At 54.3% G+C, this 17,646-nt stretch overlaps 1 protein-coding gene across 4 annotated transcripts in view; it reads left to right on the plus strand.

The window, feature by feature from the left end:
* The first annotated feature begins 7,324 nt into the window (after positions 1 to 7,324).
* The window catches only part of EPHB2 (EPH receptor B2), a 279,799-nt gene continuing 269,477 nt past the window's right edge, over positions 7,325 to 17,646 (plus strand). For all 4 annotated transcript variants that reach the window (XM_084651374.1, XM_084651376.1, XM_084651375.1 and 1 more), the window contains exon 1: positions 7,325 to 7,475. In XM_084651374.1, coding sequence (XP_084507500.1) covers positions 7,415 to 7,475 — 61 coding nt within the window. In that variant the 5' untranslated portion in view covers positions 7,325 to 7,414. The remainder of the gene's footprint in view (positions 7,476 to 17,646) is intronic.

Below are 17,646 nucleotides of genomic sequence, written 5' to 3' on the forward strand. Positions count from 1 at the left end.
TTCTGTGGATGAACATTCCTGAAATGTTAGGTTTCAGAGTAACAGCCGTGTTAGTCTGTATTCGCAAAAAGAAAAGGAGTACTTGTGGCACCTTAGAGTCTAACCAATTTATTTGAGCCTAAGCTTTCGTGAGCTACAGCTCACTTCATCGGATGCATACTGTGGAAAGTGTAGAAGATCTTTTTATACACACAAAGCATGAAAAAATACCTCCCCCCACCCCACTCCCCTGCTGGTAATAGCTTTTCTAAAGTGATCACTCTCCTTACAATGTGTATGATAATCAAGTTGGGCCATTTCCAGCACAAATCCAGGTTTTCTCACCCCCACCCCCACCCCCACAAACCCACTCTCCTGCTGGTAATAGCTTATCTAAAGTGACCACTCTCCTTACAATGTGTAGGATAATCAAGGTGGGCCATTTTCAGCACAAATCCAGGGTTTAACAAGAACGTCTGAGGAGGGGGGGGGGGGGTAGGAAAAAACAAGGGGAAATAGGTTACCTTGCATAATGACTTAGCCACTCCCAGTCTCTATTCAAGCCTAAGTTAATTGTATCCAATTTGCAAATGAATTCCAATTCAACAGTTTCTCGCTGGAGTCTGGATTTGAAGTTTTTTTGTTGTAATATCGCAACTTTCATGTCTGTAATCGCGTGACCAGAGAGATTGAAGTGTTCTCCGACTGGTTTATGAATGTTATAATTCTTGACATCTGATTTGTGTCCATTTATTCTTTTACGTAGAGACTGTCCAGTTTGACCAATGTACATGGCAGAGGGGCATTGCTGGCACATGATGGCATATATCACATTGGTGGATGTGCAGGTGAATGAGCCTCTGATAGTGTGGCTGATGTTATTAGGCCTTGTGATGGTGTCCCCTGAATAGATATGTGGGCACAGTTGGCAACGGGCTTTGTTGCAAGGATAGGTTCCTGGGTTAGTGGTTCTGTTGTGTGGTATATGGTTGCTGGAGAGTATTTGCTTCAGGTTGGGGGGCTGTCTGTAGGCAAGGACTGGCCTGTCTCCCAAGATTTGTGAGAGCGTTGGGTCATCCTTCAGGATAGGTTGTAGATCCTTAATAATGCGTTGGAGGGGTTTTAGTTGGGGGCTGAAGGTGACGGCTAGTGGCGTTCTGTTATTTTCTTTGTTAGGCCTGTCCTGTAGTAGGTGACTTCTGGGAACTCTTCTGGCTCTATCAATCTGTTTCTTCACTTCCGCAGGTGGGTACTGTAGTTGTAAGAATGCTTGATAGAGATCTTGTAGGTGTTTGTCTCTGTCTGAGGGGTTGGAGCAAATGCGGTTCTATCGCAGAGCTTGGCTGTAGACGATGGATCATGTGGTGTGGTCAGGGTGAAAGCTGGAGGCATGTAGGTAGGAATAGCGGTCAGTAGGTTTCCGGTATAGGGTGGTGTTTATGTGACCATTGTTTATTAGCACTGTAGTGTCCAGGAAGTGGATCTCTTGTGTGGACTGGACCAGGCTGAGGTTGATGGTGGGATGGAAATTGTTGAAATCATGGTGGAATTCCTCAAGGGCTTCTTTTCCATGGGTCCAGATGATGAAGATGTCATCAATATAGCGCAAGTAGAGTAGGGGCGTTAGGGGATGAGAGCTGGGGAAGCGTTGTTCTAAGTCAGCCATAAAAATGTTGGCATACTGTGGGGCCATGTGGGTACCCATAGCAGTGCCGCTGATCTGAAGGTATACATTGTCCCCAAATGTAAAATAGTTATGGGTAAGGACAAAGTCACAAAGTTCAGCCACCAGGTTAGCTGTGACATTATCGGGGATAGTGTTCTTGACGGCTTGTAGTCCATCTTTGTGTGGAATGTTGGTGTAGAGGGCTTCTACATCCATAGTGGCCAGGATGGTGTTATCAGGAAGATCACTGATGGATTGTAGTTTCCTCAGGAAGTCAGTGGTGTCTCGAAGGTAGCTGGGAGTGCTGGTAGCGTAGGGCCTGAGGAGGGAGTCTACATAGCCAGACAATCCTGCTGTCAGGGTGCCAATGCGATGATGGGGCGCCCAGGATTTCCAGGTTTATGGATCTTGGGTAGTAGATAGAATATCCCAGGTCGGGGTTCCAGGAGTGTGTCTGTGCGGATTTGATCTTGTGCTTTTTCAGGGAGTTTCTTGAGCAAATGCTGTAGTTGCTTTTGGTAACTCTCAGTGGGATCAGAGGGTAATGGCTTGTAGAAAGTGGTGTTGGAGAGCTGCCGAGCAGCCTCTTGTTCATATTCCGACCTATTCATGATGACAACAGCACCTCCTTTGTCAGCCTTTTTGATTATGATGTCAGAGTTGTTTCTGAGGCTGTGGATGGCATTGTGTTCCGCACGGCTGAGGTTATGGGGCAAGTGATGCTGCTTTTCCACAATTTCAGCCCGAGCACATCGGCGGAAGCACTCTATGTAGAAGTCCAGTCTGCTGTTTCGACCTTCAGGAGGAGTCCACCTAGAATCCTTCTTTTTGTAGTGTTGGTAGGGAGGTCTCTGTGGATTAGTATGTTGTTCAGAGGCGTGTTGGAAATATTCCTTGAGTCGGAGACGTCGAAAATAGGATTCTAGGTCACCACAGAACTGTATCATGTTCGTGGGAGTGGAGGGGTAGAAGGAGAGGCCCCGAGATAGGACAGCTGCTTCTGCTGGGCTGAGAGTATAGTTGGATAGGTTAACAAATGTTAGATACTCGGTACTGTTGTTACTATTGTGTTAACAATCCCAGTAACAGGATTTGGTTGTAGTTTTGCTCCTAGCTGAACAGATGGGAATTTTAAATGGCTGCAATCCTTGTTCTGGGGTCTAATAGTGCACTCTGTGGTCTAGGTGGGATCCTTGACCAGCTAACACATGTTAAAATACAGCTTGCTCTGTCTTTACTAGGGATTAAAAACATTAGTTAAAACATGGTAGCAACCACCTTTTGTCCTAGTCTAGACACACCCTCTGGTGTAACTAAGGCCATGTCTACATGGCAGAGTGTTTTGTGTATAACCTAAAGGGTTAATTTAAATCAGTCTAGTTATACCAATATAACCCTGGTGTGGACACTCTTATTCCAGGGGGTTTAAACTAACCTAAAAATCCCCAACCTTATACTAGAATAAGAATGTCCACATGGGGACTTAGACAAGTATAACTAGATCGGTATAACTGCTAAAACTTCCCCATGCAGACAAAACCATGCACTATTGTGGTAAGCTAAAGGCAGTTGTGGCATTGTAGTTAGTTGATTGCCACTAGGAGGCAGCACAGAGAGCACCAGCTATAGAGAAGCTGGCTCTCTGGATACCCTACAATCAGATTTTCTGTCTCTCCCTGAATAGCTTTTGTATAGGCCACACACATGGATCTGGCACAAAGATGAACATAAGGAAATGGGGTGGGGGTGGTGGGGAATGGGAGCATCAAATCCAGCCAGACCATAAGGAGAAAAGTCATTTTCTCCTAAACACACATACATCTGGTTATGAGATCTGCTATGTACACATTCAGAGTGATAGATCCAGTGGCCTCCGGTGGGCGGAAGAGACCCAGTTGGGAGTGTAGATGTTTGAGAGAGAGCCATGCATGGCTCCCTGGGGCTGGGGTTCAGTCATTTCCCTGCACTGACAGCACCAAGCTTTCCATAAGGGAGGCCCCTCTCCCAGGAGACTGTTAAGGAGGGTCCATAGCCCCAGGGCCACGGCCAACATCTGCTGGTGGAGTCCAAAGTGGACCTGAGGGATATATAACCTCCTGAGGTTCCTTCCAACCCTGATATTCTATGATTCTATGATAGATGCTCCTGAGTATGGAGCGAGGGGATGATTGGGTGGGGCAGTGCTGGGTCAGGGTTCTTTGATATATTTATTAATGACTCTGAGGAGATGGAGGAGAGCAAGATGGTAATGTTTGCGGGTGACCCTGGGCTCTAACTAAAACAAACCATAAAGAACTGGGAGAAACTCCAGCTGAGCTGAGCATGGTGGAGATGGCACAGGGTGATGGCAGGAAAAATCCAGGCTGGCTGTGTCCAGTTGTGCACTTTGGCAAATATAGCCTGAGCTCTGGTGCTGCGGGGCATGCTGCTCCAGGGATCCTCTGAGGAAAAGCTTGGGGGGTATTGGGGGGGTGAGGCATTGGTCTGGCACACAGCAGCAGCAGCTAAACAAGCAAAGAGGCTGTTTGGAGATATTCAAAATGGGAGAGAGAGGAATATGTTCTAATGACATTGTATCAAACGGCAGGGCCACTGTTGGGAGCTCTGTGCCCAGGCTTGGGCACCTTGCAACAAGAAAGATCTAGTGGGGAGTAAGGGGTTCTGTGAAGGACAGTGGAAATGGTTTGAGGCCTGTGTGGTACTCTCTTGCAGCAGAGGGTGGAGAGCCCAGGGCTCTTCCCCTTGGAAGGGGCATTAGAAAAGTATCGCAGGTGATGAAGAGCAGAGGGAGAGCTGGTCAGTGCCTCCTCAGTCCCCTGCCTGCTAATGTGAGAACACTCGGCCTCTCTAGCACATCAGTGGCAGCTCCATTTAGATTCACTGAAGGGAACCGCTTCTCCATACAGCCAGTGTGGGTCAGGCTGGGGGCTTCTCTGTCAGAAGGGAGCGTCACCACGCTACCCCCAGTGGTCATTTTGATGAGCAATAATAAAATGTGTAGCTTTGTGTGCTCAAGAAGGGAATGGAGTCTCCCGTGCCTGGGCTGGAGCGGTCTGCTGCTGGGGTCACGGAGGGTCGTTCCCCTCCTGTGCACAGCTCTGCACAATTAACCAGCGGCATTGTTGCTGGCGTTTACCTTCCTCTGACGTGCTGGCTATTGCCACTGGAGGGCAGCGGGATGCAGATTGCGTGGGCTGATGGTGGACCTCTGTGTGCCCAAGCTGCTGTAATACAGTACCAGGAAGCTCGTGGTGGGATTAATCCTGGGCTGGCTGCTGCATGCTGGGGCCCTGGGCATGAAGTCAGAGCTCGCCAATATAATCATTTGGGGTTGATCACAATGGGGACTGGCCCCCAAATGCCCGATGGCGCTTTGCCATAGCTTCTGAGAGCAGATGGGCTAAGGGGTTGTCTTGTCAGGAACTTGGACCCCAGGAAACCCCCTCTCCAAAAGCTCTCTGTCCCAAGTACTCTAAGAGCTTCCAGAACCATGTGGTGCCTCGTTCACCTTTCTATGGGGCCCCTCGCAGAGTTCAGACCCGCAGAGCAGTGCTGTGACATGGGAGCGTGAGCTCCAGAAGGAGTGCTGCTTGCCATGGGAGCCGGCTGCGGGGCGTGGGGGGATGTGTGTACTGGGGAATGACAGCCGCAGGGGCAATGCTGTCGCTGCAGGGAGCAGGTGGAGGGGGGACACAGTCAGGGGTGGGGCTGTTACTGCATTAGAGCACTTGAGGCAGGGAGTGTGCCTGGCTTCGGATTAGTCTTATTCATAGAATCATAGAATCATAGACTATCAGGGTTGGAAGGGACCTCAGGAGGTCATCTAGTCCAACCCCCTGCTCAAAGCAGGACCAATCCCCAATTTTTGCCCCAGATCCCTAAATGGCCCCCTCAAAGATGTGGGGAGTGAGGGGCTGATAAAGGGGGAGCCCATAAGCCAGGGAATGCAGTTGCAGGGCAACGTGGGCTGAGTGGCTCTCTCCAGGGCAGGGACTGAGACAGCACCAGTCACCTGGAATCCAGGCGAGGAGTGGGCCGAGCAGCACAGCCGGGGTAGAAGGAACCGGGGTAGAAGAGTTCAGGCCTGCAGCACCTCAGCTCACCTGGAGGGGTGGGGCAGGAACCCCCCAGGGCCATAGTTTCTGGTCAAAGAGGCTAGAATAGTTTTGCCAGCACGAGAAACCACTGCACTGGGGGATGTTGGCCAGGGCCAAGGCGCCAGGGAGAGAGGGGGCCAGATCCTGATCTCATTCACACGACTGTAGACATAGGGTAACTGCTGGGACAGCAGTGGAGTTAATCCACTTTGCACTGGTGCGAGTGAGGCTGCGGCATAGCGCAGGACATGCTGTTTGTCATGGCTGGAGTAGCTTTTGGGCCATGCTGAACGCAAGGGGTCAAACTCAGCTCTTGAGCACTTTGCTGTCTGGACCATTACTGTACACTGCCTGCAGGAAGTACCCTGAGACAGTTACACTGGCACAACTGAGAGCCAGTTTGGTCACTGATTTGCATCTCAGTTACACCACTGCCTTCAGCGGAGCCACTCCTGATTGACACAGATGTGAGTGGAGGCGAGTCAGGCCCTACAGCCATGTGAAGTCCTAGTCAGCACTGGAGATGCAGGGCGCACCTGTGCATGGGACCACTGCCCCACTTGTGCATGCTCCACTGGGACTAATATCTCTACACCTAATAAAACAACAGGGTGGGGGACAAGCCTGGATTCGGGGGGGATGAGCCAGGAATTAGCCACCCCCTCAATTCACCTGTGTTTTATCTGACTCTTACTATCAGGTTTTTGCCCCTCTGCTGGGGAAGGCTGGCAAAGCTTGGGGGTGCTAAAAGCACATAATAAGAAGCAAATTGCTCCATTTGAACCTCTCCCTTTCCCAGCCAGGGGCTGACAATGTGCCCACTGCAGGAGACTTTGTGGCTGAGTGGCAGGAGATCACCCACAGAGGAACCATCACTTGACTCAGAGAGGAGCCTGGATTGCTGTGCCAGGGCCGTGCCCAGTCCTGCCAGCTTGAATGCACCACTGGGTAATGCAAAACCCGACAGCTGTTTCATACATTCTCTGTAACCAGCCTGACAGTTTAACACCCGGCTGGCTGGGGCCTGGGTCAGGCACAGGTAACCCCTCGCCAGACACAGCTCGGGGCGGGCGCAGGTTACCACTGCCGGGCAGAGCCCGGGGCGGGCGCAGGTAACCCCCGGCCGGGCAGAGCCCGGGGCGGGCGCAGGTAACCCCCGGCCGGGCAGAGCCCGGGGCCGGCGCAGGTAACCCCCGGCCGGGCACAGCCCGGGGCGGGCGCAGGTAACCCCCGGCCGGGCCCAGCTGGCGAGCCTGGGGCGCTGCTCCCCTGGCCCGGCAGGTGACGGGCGACCCCGCCCCGCCGGCCGCGGCTGACTGACAGCGGCGGGAGATACCACTGGCGGCGGGGGGGCGCCGGCCCCGCTCGCCCGCCCGGCCGCCCCGCGCCGCCCCCGGCTCCCGCCCTCCGCAGGCTGCGCCGCCCGCCCGGTCCGGCCCGGCCGGCGCGGCGGGACGCGGGGGCGGGGCGGCGGCGAGCGCTCCCCCGCGCGGCGCGGGCGGTGGGTCGCTCCAGCCTGGCGGAGCGGGGCCGGCTCCGCGCGCCCCATGGCTCACTCGGCGGCGAGCGCGCGGCGCGTGTGTCTGCCTGCGCGGGGCCGGGCTGGCCGCATGGAGCCGCGGCCGCTGCCCCGCTAGCCCCGGCCGCCGCCCCGCGCCCGCCCGCGCCCGCCATGGCGCTGCTGGCCGGCTGCTGCCTCCTGCTGCTGCTGCCGCCGCTCTCCGCCGTGGAGGGTAAGTGCGGCTCCGGAGCTCGTGTGCGGGGGCCGCCCGGCCGGCGCAGGCGAAGGCATGGCGGGGAGCCGCCGCCTTTCCCGGGGGCAGGGGCCGTCGCTTCCCCGGGCCGGCGCCGCACCCCTCCTCCCCCCCCTCGGCACGGGAACGGGTCCCCGGGAAGCGCTGCCGCGAGCAACCGGCCGGGGCCCCCGGAGCCTGGGGGACATGCAAAGTTTGCAGCCTAACGGTGGAAGTGCGGGGGGAGGGGATGGGGGGCCAGGACCCTGCAAACCGCTGGCCAATGCGGGGACGCTGTCCGGGGGCTCCGGGCTGCAGCTGTCGGGCTTGGCTGGTGGCGCCTGGACCTTCCCAAACATGGCGTGGAGACAGAGTGGGCGTGTGGGGCACACAGGTCCCCCTCTCCCCATGCCGTCTGCAGCGGCTTCTGGCATGTGCCTTGGGTGGCATTGCCAGCCTGATGCCTGTGCTGTGCCCTCTGCTGGCACCACCGTTAGCTGCCCCTGGCTTGGCGGCAGCCCCGGCATGGCAGCTGTGCACTCTGAGAGATGCTTAGGGTTCCCGGTCCTGGCGCCGCACAGGCTGCCCACCTCAGCCTGGCGCGGGCGGGCGGGAGAGGGTTTGGCATGTGCCTGTAGTGGGCCCTGGCACCTTCCTGGCTTCCGGAGCCTGACATTAGCCCTTGGCATGGGCTTTCGGGAGCCCTGTGTTCCCTGGAGATGACGTGTTCCTGGCTGTGTTCTCCCCGGGCCGTGCAGGCTGGATGCCAGGTAGGGAGCCTGTGGAATGTGGGTGCGTTTGGAACATGCTGCCCGACAGGGGGAGACTCATTGCGGCGGCACTGTCTGGGCACAGGATGCGGTGGGATTCATCCTTCTCGCATGCCTGTCCATCCGTGCCCTCACACCGCCCTCTGCGCTGGGAGAGAGCTAGCCCTGTCGCCCAGGGAAGCACCAACTGCATGGAGCCCTGGGCTCCGCTCTCTGGGGCCGAGAGGAGCGCGCTGTCTCCGGCTGGACTCTGGTTTGGTGAGAGCTTTGAGGGCAGCGAATGGAACTCGCCTTCAAGGCAAGGGGTGACTGGATCCCTTGCTGGGCGGATGGATGGTTTTGTGTGGACGCCACTGGGTTTGGATGTCAAGACAAATGCCCGGAAGGGGCCCACGGCTCTGCGTTGGTGTGGGCTAGGGATGAGGCACTGTTGATTAAGTCGGAGTTTTGGGGAATGACTCATGGGTTGGCCAGCTATACGTAGTGATATTTACAATATGCGCGCTTGGCACAAACAGGACTATTTACGTTGCAGTGGAGAGCACTAGCCAGCAGTGCTGTTCAGAGGAGCCTGGCATGTTTTTAATTATAGGGAGATGAGTGTGTCTGTAGGAACATCCGTGTCCAGGGCGGGTGGCTGGCCTGATCAAATGGCAGTATTGATGGTTGACAGCGGCATTCCTGCAAAGCCAGCCAGACCCGACACTGCTGACTACAGCAGGAGTGGCTGCTGCGTAGGCGACTAGAGCCATGGGAGGGGAGGGGGCTGGGGCTGTGCACAGGAGCTGGCTGACACTTCCGTCCCCACCCTCCTAGTGCCACCTCTCTGTGGCAGAGGAGAGCCCCATGCAGCCCATCGGACAGCGCTAGGGATCAGTAGCCCCATGTACTGTGGCGCTGCCTGGCCATAGGGCTCCTTCTCCATTTTCTAGAAGGAGTCAGAAACGCCAGATAACATGGGCGGCTTCCCGGTGCCATGGCAGCGTCTGGCTGGGCTCGGAGTCAAGAACGTGCTGGGCTTGGTGGGCTTTTCTCCTCTGTTAACTGGATTGCCCGGCAATGCAGAACCCAGGCTGTCGGCTTTGGGGTCTGACTGGCCTCACATTAACATTTCCCCCACACACGCTCCCCTGGGCGCTCCACTGTGTGTGTGTCCTGGTCAGGGGCTCTCAGCAGATGTTGCCCCACCAGGAAGGCGGATCTGTTCTTTGGCCAGTCGCGTTGGTCCAGGCGTTTCCCCAGCTGTGCGTTAGTGTCACTCTCTGCCTGTCCAGTGGCCTGTCGGCACCCACCCTCAAGCCCCTGCACCTGAGCGAGGAGCCTGTGTCTTTCCATTTTTGCAGTGAAGGGCCCCCAGCCCTCCCCAAGGGGGCTTTGCTCACGTGGGTTTGAAATAGGGAAACAAGCAGCTTTTTTGGGAAAGATGATCCTGGGCCTGGCTTGAAGTCATTGGGCTGGGCCTGGTCTCAGGCTCCTCTCCAAGACCCTGCCAGCACTGGCCTGGAGCATGGAAATGAAACCAGAGCTGGGGCTGAGTCTCCTGCTCCTGCCGCTCGCTCCTTTACCATTTACTGTAGCAAGAGCCTTGTTCTCTCCACCTGAAGGCCTGTCTGGTGCTCCTGTGGGCTGTGGCACCTCACAGGTCAGCAGCTCCCGTCCTTGCTTTGCAAAGCTCCAGTCAGCAAATGCAGTGCTCCTTACTGGCCAGCCCCCAGACTGCCAGATTCGGGCGGGGGGGGGGAGAGGCGGGAGTGCTGCCAGTTTAAAAAGTCATTAACATTATGGAGAGCCATTGGTGGGGGTGTACTGGGTGTGGAGCGGGAGGAGGAGGGCCGTAGGGGGAAGGGCGTGCACAGGGAAGTCCTGCTCTACTCAGGCCTGTTGGGCGCTGGAAAGAAAAGAGGGGAGAGGGGGAAGGGGAGGAGAGTGGGGAGCAAGGGGAGGGAGTCACAAACCAGCTGGACATTAGAGTCTGAAACACAGTTGCCAGAGTCAAAATGGGACAAATGCAAACTGGGGTCAGTGCGTTTCCCACTGGACTCTCTGGGCCTCATGCTGGGTGTGAGTGACTCACACAGCAGGTGTGAGTGTGCACTGGTGCTATGTAAGCTGCATCTCTTGGGCATTCAGTGGAGTGGGGAAGTGGAGAGAGTGGAAATGTGCCGCAGGAAGAGGGGGCTCTCAGATGGGTAGCTCATAGGCTACACTCTCCAGAGGCCTAGCTGCTTTCCATGCTGCTAGCCCCTTGCCCCCCCCCCCCCCGCCTTCCCGGATGGGTCAGCTTCACTCATGTGCTCGCCACCTTAATGCCAGGTTGGTGTAAGTCACTCATATTATGCCCTTGAGCTGCCCCCCTCCCTGATGGATAATGTCATTGCCTGCTAGGGCGGTCCTGGGCATGGCCCATGGTCCCACACTACTTCTGTGTGATGCCTAAAATTGTAGGATTGAAAGGGACTTTGGGAGATCATCTAGTCCAGTCCTTTGCACTCATGGCAGGACTAAGTCTAGATCGGGGGGACCCAGCATCATGTTCATGCAAGCAACCCCCAGCTCAGGCTGGCTCTGTCTCTCTGATAGCAAAGCCTAGCCCAGAACTACCGCCCCCAAGCTGAATGCCGGCTCGGCTGTCTTGGGGTGATGTGGTGCTCTCCTCCCTCCTTGAGTCACTTTTCTCCAAGGTGGTAAGCCTGGCATGCTGATTGGTCCTGCAGCTACCATGTCAGGCTGTGGCTCTGCCTTGGCCAGTGTAGGAAGAAGCTCAGACATTTATGCTTCAGTGCCTATGTCTAATCCATTCTAGCCTCCCTTGCCTTGTGCGAGCTGGGCTATTGGTAGGTCCCCCTGGTACTTGCCTCCGCTCTAGCAGGTTGGCTAAGCATGTGTGCCAGATCTACTGACACAGCAAATCAGTGTTAAGAGTCCTTCCTTACATTGGAGGCTCGGCAGGCGTCTCACTCCACCATATGTCTGAGTGACACCTCCTCAGCCCCTGCTCCCTGAATGTTCCCCCGCTGCCTTCGCAGCTGCAATGGACTGCTGGCTGTTTTTCCTTTTTCTCCAACAGGCAGGGCAAGACCTTTGGCTTATTTATGGGAGACAGTGTTGTCTAGTTGTTAGATTGGGGATCATCTTCTCGGAGACAAGACTCCTGGGTTCTATTCCCAGCTCTGTGATGTTGGGGAGGTCACTTGTCCCCTCTGTCTCTCAGTTTTCCCCATCTTTAAATGGGTGAAATAATACAGACTCCCATCCTGGGAGGCTTCACTAATTGATGTTGTAAGGTGCTTTGAGATCCTTTGTTGAAAGTAAAGAGAATGCTGTACCGACCAGTAATAGATATGTACGTATCCGTATTTACACACACTTGGGCTAATTCCCCAAAGCTACACATAATTATGAGCAGAATCACTGGGAAGAAAAACTTAAACTGGGAAGTGTGTATGGGAATTAGGAGTTGTTTAAGAACATTTCACTAGGTGCTCCAAAAGTCTCAGTATCTCAGCTGTAAAAAAAGGCTGTTTTTTAAATCTTAAAGGAAATGTGCAAAGAACAATAAAATATAAATCAGTGTGGAAAAAGGGGAGGTGAGTGGCAGTGAATATAAAACAGAAGCTGAGAGGGTGCAGGCGGCTGATAAGAGAAGCAAAAGGGATCCTCCCCATATCTGTGTCAGAGAGTTAAGGGTAATAAGGAGGTGTGTTCAAAATGTACCCGGAACAAAAGGAATCCTAAAAATAGTGTTGTCAATAATGGTGCAGAAAAGGCAGAAGGGTTCAATAAATATTTGTCCTCTATTATGAATCAAGTTGGATGATCTATCCATTGTGTACAATGATGTAAAAATACTTCTCCAAGGGTAACAAAAAGGACGTTCAGTAGCAGCATCTACTCAAGTTACACCTTTTAAAATCAGCAGGGCCAGAAAGCTTGAACCTGAGAGGTTTAAAAGAGTTGGCCAAGGAGCTCTTCATACCTTTTGATTTTTACTTTTATTAAAACTTGCAGTGCTTGAGAGGTTTTAGAGGGCTAGAAGAAATGCAGTATTGTTCGAACAAAATGTTAACGAATAAATGGGATAACCTGGGTAACGACAGGATACTATTAGCCTGACCTCGATGCTGGGAAAAACAGTGGAACAGCTAACACCAGAATTCCACCACTAACAAGCCAACAGATGGAAATATAATTAATACTGGTGCACGTAGTTTCATGGAAAATAGGTCTTGTCACACCACCTTGATATCATTCTTTGATAAGGTACAAGTCTGGTTGATAAAGGCAATTGTGTTGACTGAATATACTTAGAATTCTGTAAGGACTTAGCTCTGTCAGACATTAATCATTTCCCCCCTTCCCCGAAATGTATAAAATCATTGCATCCCATATTAGATGGATTAAAAATGTGCTAACGACTGATCTCCAACTGCAGTTGCTGGTAGGGAATGATCCACAATGGGGTGTTCCCAGTGGGGTCCTACAGGGCTTGGTTCTCAGCCTAAGGCTATTCAATAATGTGTCATTACACGTGCTTGGCAGAAGGGGTGGCGAACTAAGGGGGGGCACCTTGGGGTTCTGGTTAGGAGCAGCTTGACTGTGAACACAGTGAGGCCCTGGCGTGCTGCTCAGCCAGGCCGAGGTGTCGAAAGGCCTTGTCTGTGCAATACATAAAATGCTTGCACTGGGTTGGTGTAGTGATAGTATCACCAAGTCCCTTGTGTAACACTGGCTGTAATGGCATCAGTGTGCGTACAGTAGGCTCACTATTCCTGTACAGAAAGAAGAACAGCTCTGCGAGTGGGAGGCACTTTTGTACCGGTAAAACTGCATCTACAGGGGAATAATACCGGCAAACCTATGTTAGTGGTACATTCACAACCCCCGACTGACACTCTGTTGGCACAAACGCTGCATGTAAGCCAGGCCAGAGGTACATTGAAAGTCCTGCGGGAGGGGAGGAAATTGGTGACTTTCCTGTCCTGACCTGTTGTGTCCCTCAATCGTATTTCCCTTGGGGGATCCTGAAATAGATTCTCAGCAGGGACTGATCCACAGAGCCAGTGCTAGGACCAAGGCAGGGAGCAATGGGGTCATTCATGGAGCATTCTGCCATGGTTGGGATGCCCTGTCCTCTGTCACAGCCAGGGGGCGCTCTGGACTGTGGAGGGCAGCAGCAGAAATAGGCCAACCGCAGATGAATTCCCGAACATCTGGGTGCTGCTCATCTGAGCTGGCTGAATTTTTTGGGAAAACAGGCTCTCTGATACTGCCTGCTTCTGGATCAACCCCAGGGCTTGCCGGCCTTCAAGAGCTGTGGCTGAATGGGGAAGGGCGGGGGGCCATGGCAACTACTGGGGGCAGGGGAGGCCCTATTTGGAGACTTTTGTGGGGGTTCCAGAAAGGTTCAGTTCATAGTTCCCAAGCCTTGCTGTAAGGCCGTGTTGAAAGGCTCTGGGGGGCTGCAGGAGGTTCAGGGGGCCTTGTGCCTGCTTAGTGCCAGCGTTCTCTTCAGGCTCCTTGGGGGCCTGGGCCTCAGTGGGAGTTTCACTGTTGGCTCTGATTGCAGCAGGCCGGGGCCCTCCCTTCGCTGATCCTGTGGGCCCAGGTGCAGGCCATCCAGGTACAGACCATCCAGCTCCTACCCTGTGCTGAACTGTGGGCGCTTGGGACTCCGGGACTGAGCGCTAGAACCACCCGGAAATAGAGCCCCCCCCCAGTATCACGGTTTCATCACTGCCTCCTCCAAAATCGGGTCTGCCTGGGGAGAGAGAGTTATGGGCTCTGGGTCTGGCTGGGGTCAGCACCTTTACTGTGGAGATTGATCCTCTTCATTGCCGTGTGATCCCAGGCCAGCCCTCCCTAGGTGTCTGGCACATGGAGGCCGTGCTGGGCTGCCTGCATTCCTTCCAGGCTGACACTTCTCCCCTCCCTCCTTGGTAGGGTGGATGGTCTAGTAGACAAGGCATGAGGCTGGGGCCTGGGAGACCTGGGATTAATTCGCTGCTCTGGCACAGATTTTCTGGGTGACCTTGGGCGAGTCTCTTAATCTGCCTTACTTCCTGTCTGTTCAATGGGGGTAATGCCCTTTGGGGTATTGTGAAATTAAACTCCACTGACGATTGTGAGGTGCTCAGAGGATATGGTGAGGAAGGCCAGGTAAGTACGTAGAGTGCTGGAGCTCCTCTATTAGGGTTATCTCTTGCTGTGGCTTTTGTATCTGCTCTTTCCTGAGCCTCAGGCTGGTTTGCACAGTTACAATCTGCGGGGAGAGCACAGAGCGGACTCGGATGGGGAGGGCTTCAAGCTATGAGGAACCCATACAGTGTAGGGTTACCCTGTCGCTGGCTTGGGTCTCACCACAAGAGGAGAATGAACAAGGTGCTGCCTTTAACACATCGGGAGTGAATGCTGCTCCCGCTGGCTGCCTTTTGACTGGGAATGGGAGGTTCTGGAGCTAATTACTGATGCCCCTCCAGCCCATGGGAGGCTGCTTTTCCAGCTTGCCCCCCATGTGTGTAGGAGTTTGTCTGGCACTTCGGGATGGAGCTGTGGAATGAAAGGCTGGAAATGGATGGGTCCTAGGGTAATTACTCATCACTATCATGCTGGGCTGCTAGTTACAATCTGTGCAGCTTCCCTGTAAAGGAGCGATAAGTCCTCCCAACTAGAACCAGTGCACAGGGCAGAAACAGTGCAACCCTCCCCGCCCCCCGCCAGTGAGATGTAAAGTGTATATGGTAGCACGGATATGAATGACAGTGTAGACCAGGAGGTGAAGACACACCTGAACCCTGTGCCAATGTACCCTCCAGGGCTCTCTGTGTTGCTGAGCAGTGCTGCCACATCTGTACTCCTGTTTTTAGCTGTGTAGTGTCCCACTGCTGGAGTTTTTACCACTGCAGGGAAAGGCTCTGATGGAAGGTGGCAGTGGGGAAACGCACCTGGCAGCCTTTCCCTGACACTGGGAATTCTTTCCCAGGTATCTGCTTGCTGGGTCTTGCCCTCATGCTCGGGGTCTAACTGATCGCCAGACTTGGGGTCAGGAAGGAATATCCCCCTGGATCAGATTGGCAGAGACCCTGGGGGGTTTTCGCCTTGCTCTGCAGTATGGGGCATGGGTCACTTGCAGGTTTCAACTAGTGTAAATGGTGAATTCTTTGTAAAGAATTCTGAGGTCTTTAAACCATGATTTGAGGACTCTAGCAACTCAGCCAGAGGTCAGGGGTCTGTTACAGGAGTGGATGAGCGAGGTTCTGTGGCCTGTGATGTACAGGAGGTCGGACTAGATAATCCCGTTGGTCCCTTCTGACCTTTAAATCTGAGTCTGATCCAAAATGAAACGTGTAGACGTTGCCAAATGGACATTTTTCAGAACTTTCTGTTCCACCAAATGTTTTGATATTTTTGCCCTTTTGTCCCTATTCAGGACAAAAATGAATTTCCAAATACCAGTGTTTTCCATGGCCCCGGGTTTTCAACCAGGTGTGTTTATCACCAGACAATTTACTCTGCAGCCCTGCTCCTTCAGTCCCCCTGCTGGGTGCAACCCCGGGGAGTGTGCTAGAGCAGTGGTCTCCAAAGTTTTTGGATCGCACACCCCCACGGTGCCGCGAAAGAAAGGAGAGGGGAAGATTTACCCCAGGCGTGCCACCGAAGCAAGAAGAGGGGAAGACCGGCTGCAGGCGTGCAGAGCTGCTGTCAAAGGAAAAAAAACGGTGGAGTGCTGTCCGGCGGCACTCCTCCTGCCTCGCACCCCCTGGGGTGCATGCACCCCACTTTGGAGACTACTGTGCTAGAGAACCAGGGTGAGTTGGGTTTCCTTGTACTGTACCTTGCCATTGCTATGGCATCTGTCTGTGTGCTTGCAGGGGTGACTGCTGTCATGGGAGGGCCTGTCTCAGAGCAGAGTCCCCCTCTGGGCTCTCTTGGACACTCTCCCTTTGTCATGGCTGTTTTGCTGGTGTCTCTAATCTAAAGAGTGTCTTGGGCCCTGCCAGGCTGGGGTGGGCTTTGTGTGCAGAGCAGAGCTGCCAGCACAGCCGCTTGGCTCACCGGGTGCTCCCAGATCCCTTTACCTCCCTTCTCATAGTGATAACCCTCAGGGGAACAACTGGGAGAGGGGCAGTATGCAAATCAGAAGGTGTCCTAATAGTATGGCAGTGGATATGCTTCGCCTCTGAGCATGTCAAGTGTCAACTGGATGTTTGCAGTCCCCTGAGCTCGCTGCAGCTGGTACTGGAAGTGCTGGGTCTGTTCTCCTGCCTCCTGAGGTCCAGGCTAATGGTTACAATGCATCATGCACCTGCAAAGCCACTGTCTGTCCCACTGGAGAATGCCTGTGCGTGGGAGTGGCTCTGTACTCTTCCCCCGTGTAGAGAGGGCTCTGGGTTGATGGGGCTGGGTCCTGGGAAGGGGTGTGGCCCGGCATCTGTGTGCTTCAGCTATTCTTCAGCCACATGAGCTCCATAAGAGAGGGTCTTTGTAGACAGGGCCATGCAGCTCCAGGGACAAGAAGGCACAAGTCCTGTGTGCTTGGATGGAGCAGAGCAGTGGCAGTGTCTGGCTACAAAGCCAAGTGCAGGTCTGCTCCTGGCTAGAGCCATTTGTTTTATTAGTGACTAGAGGCTGCTGGATCCAATCTGCCTGGCAACCCCCTCCCAATCAGAGATTCCTTCCTGAGTTCCTGGAGCAAGAGAGCAAAGGGTGGAGGGTGGGAGCACAGAGATCAAGCAAGAGGGGGCACTGGGACCTGAGCATACCTGTGTCCCTCCGGCAGAGGAGTCATCTCTTCATAGAGATCCCCAGTGGATTCAGATGAGACTCTTGTACAAGGACAATGTGTCCGTCTCCCCCCCTGCTCCCCCCCCCGCGCGCGCACACACACACACACAGAGGGGACTGGGAGCAAAGCAGGGGATGGGGGCTGTTGGGTTGGATGCAGAGGGCTTTGTGCTCCTGTATTCCCACTTGGCTTCTGAGCAGGCAAAGTCGCTGCTTCTGCCAGCAGCTGCCTGGGTACCCCCAGTTCCAGGGGTGTGGCAGGCTGATTTCCAGGAGCTTTATACTGGGCCTGGGCAGGGGCATGGCCAGAGCCTCGTCCTGCTGGGGTCACTGCAGATCAAGATGTGCCGAACGCACCAAGCCAGGCCTCGGAGGAGCCTTTCATGTCTGAGCCGATTATCCTTCCCTGCCTGCGGGAGGGGGTTGGGAAAGCCTGGCAGAGAATGAGGTAATGAGCGCGGTAGAGAGGGTTCTCCGGCTCCATACAGACCCTCCCGCCAGACAGTGCAGTAGAGAGGCAGAGCAAAGGGCTGTGCTGAGCTGGGGCAGTCGGGGTGGAGATCAGGGAGTGACTGGCTGGCTGCAGCAGGCACAGGGAATAGCTGGCTGTGAGGAGAGAA

Source organism: Lepidochelys olivacea (assembly GCF_965140295.1).
Source record: "Lepidochelys olivacea isolate rLepOli2 genome assembly, chromosome: 18".
Lineage (NCBI taxonomy): Eukaryota > Metazoa > Chordata > Testudines > Cheloniidae > Lepidochelys > Lepidochelys olivacea.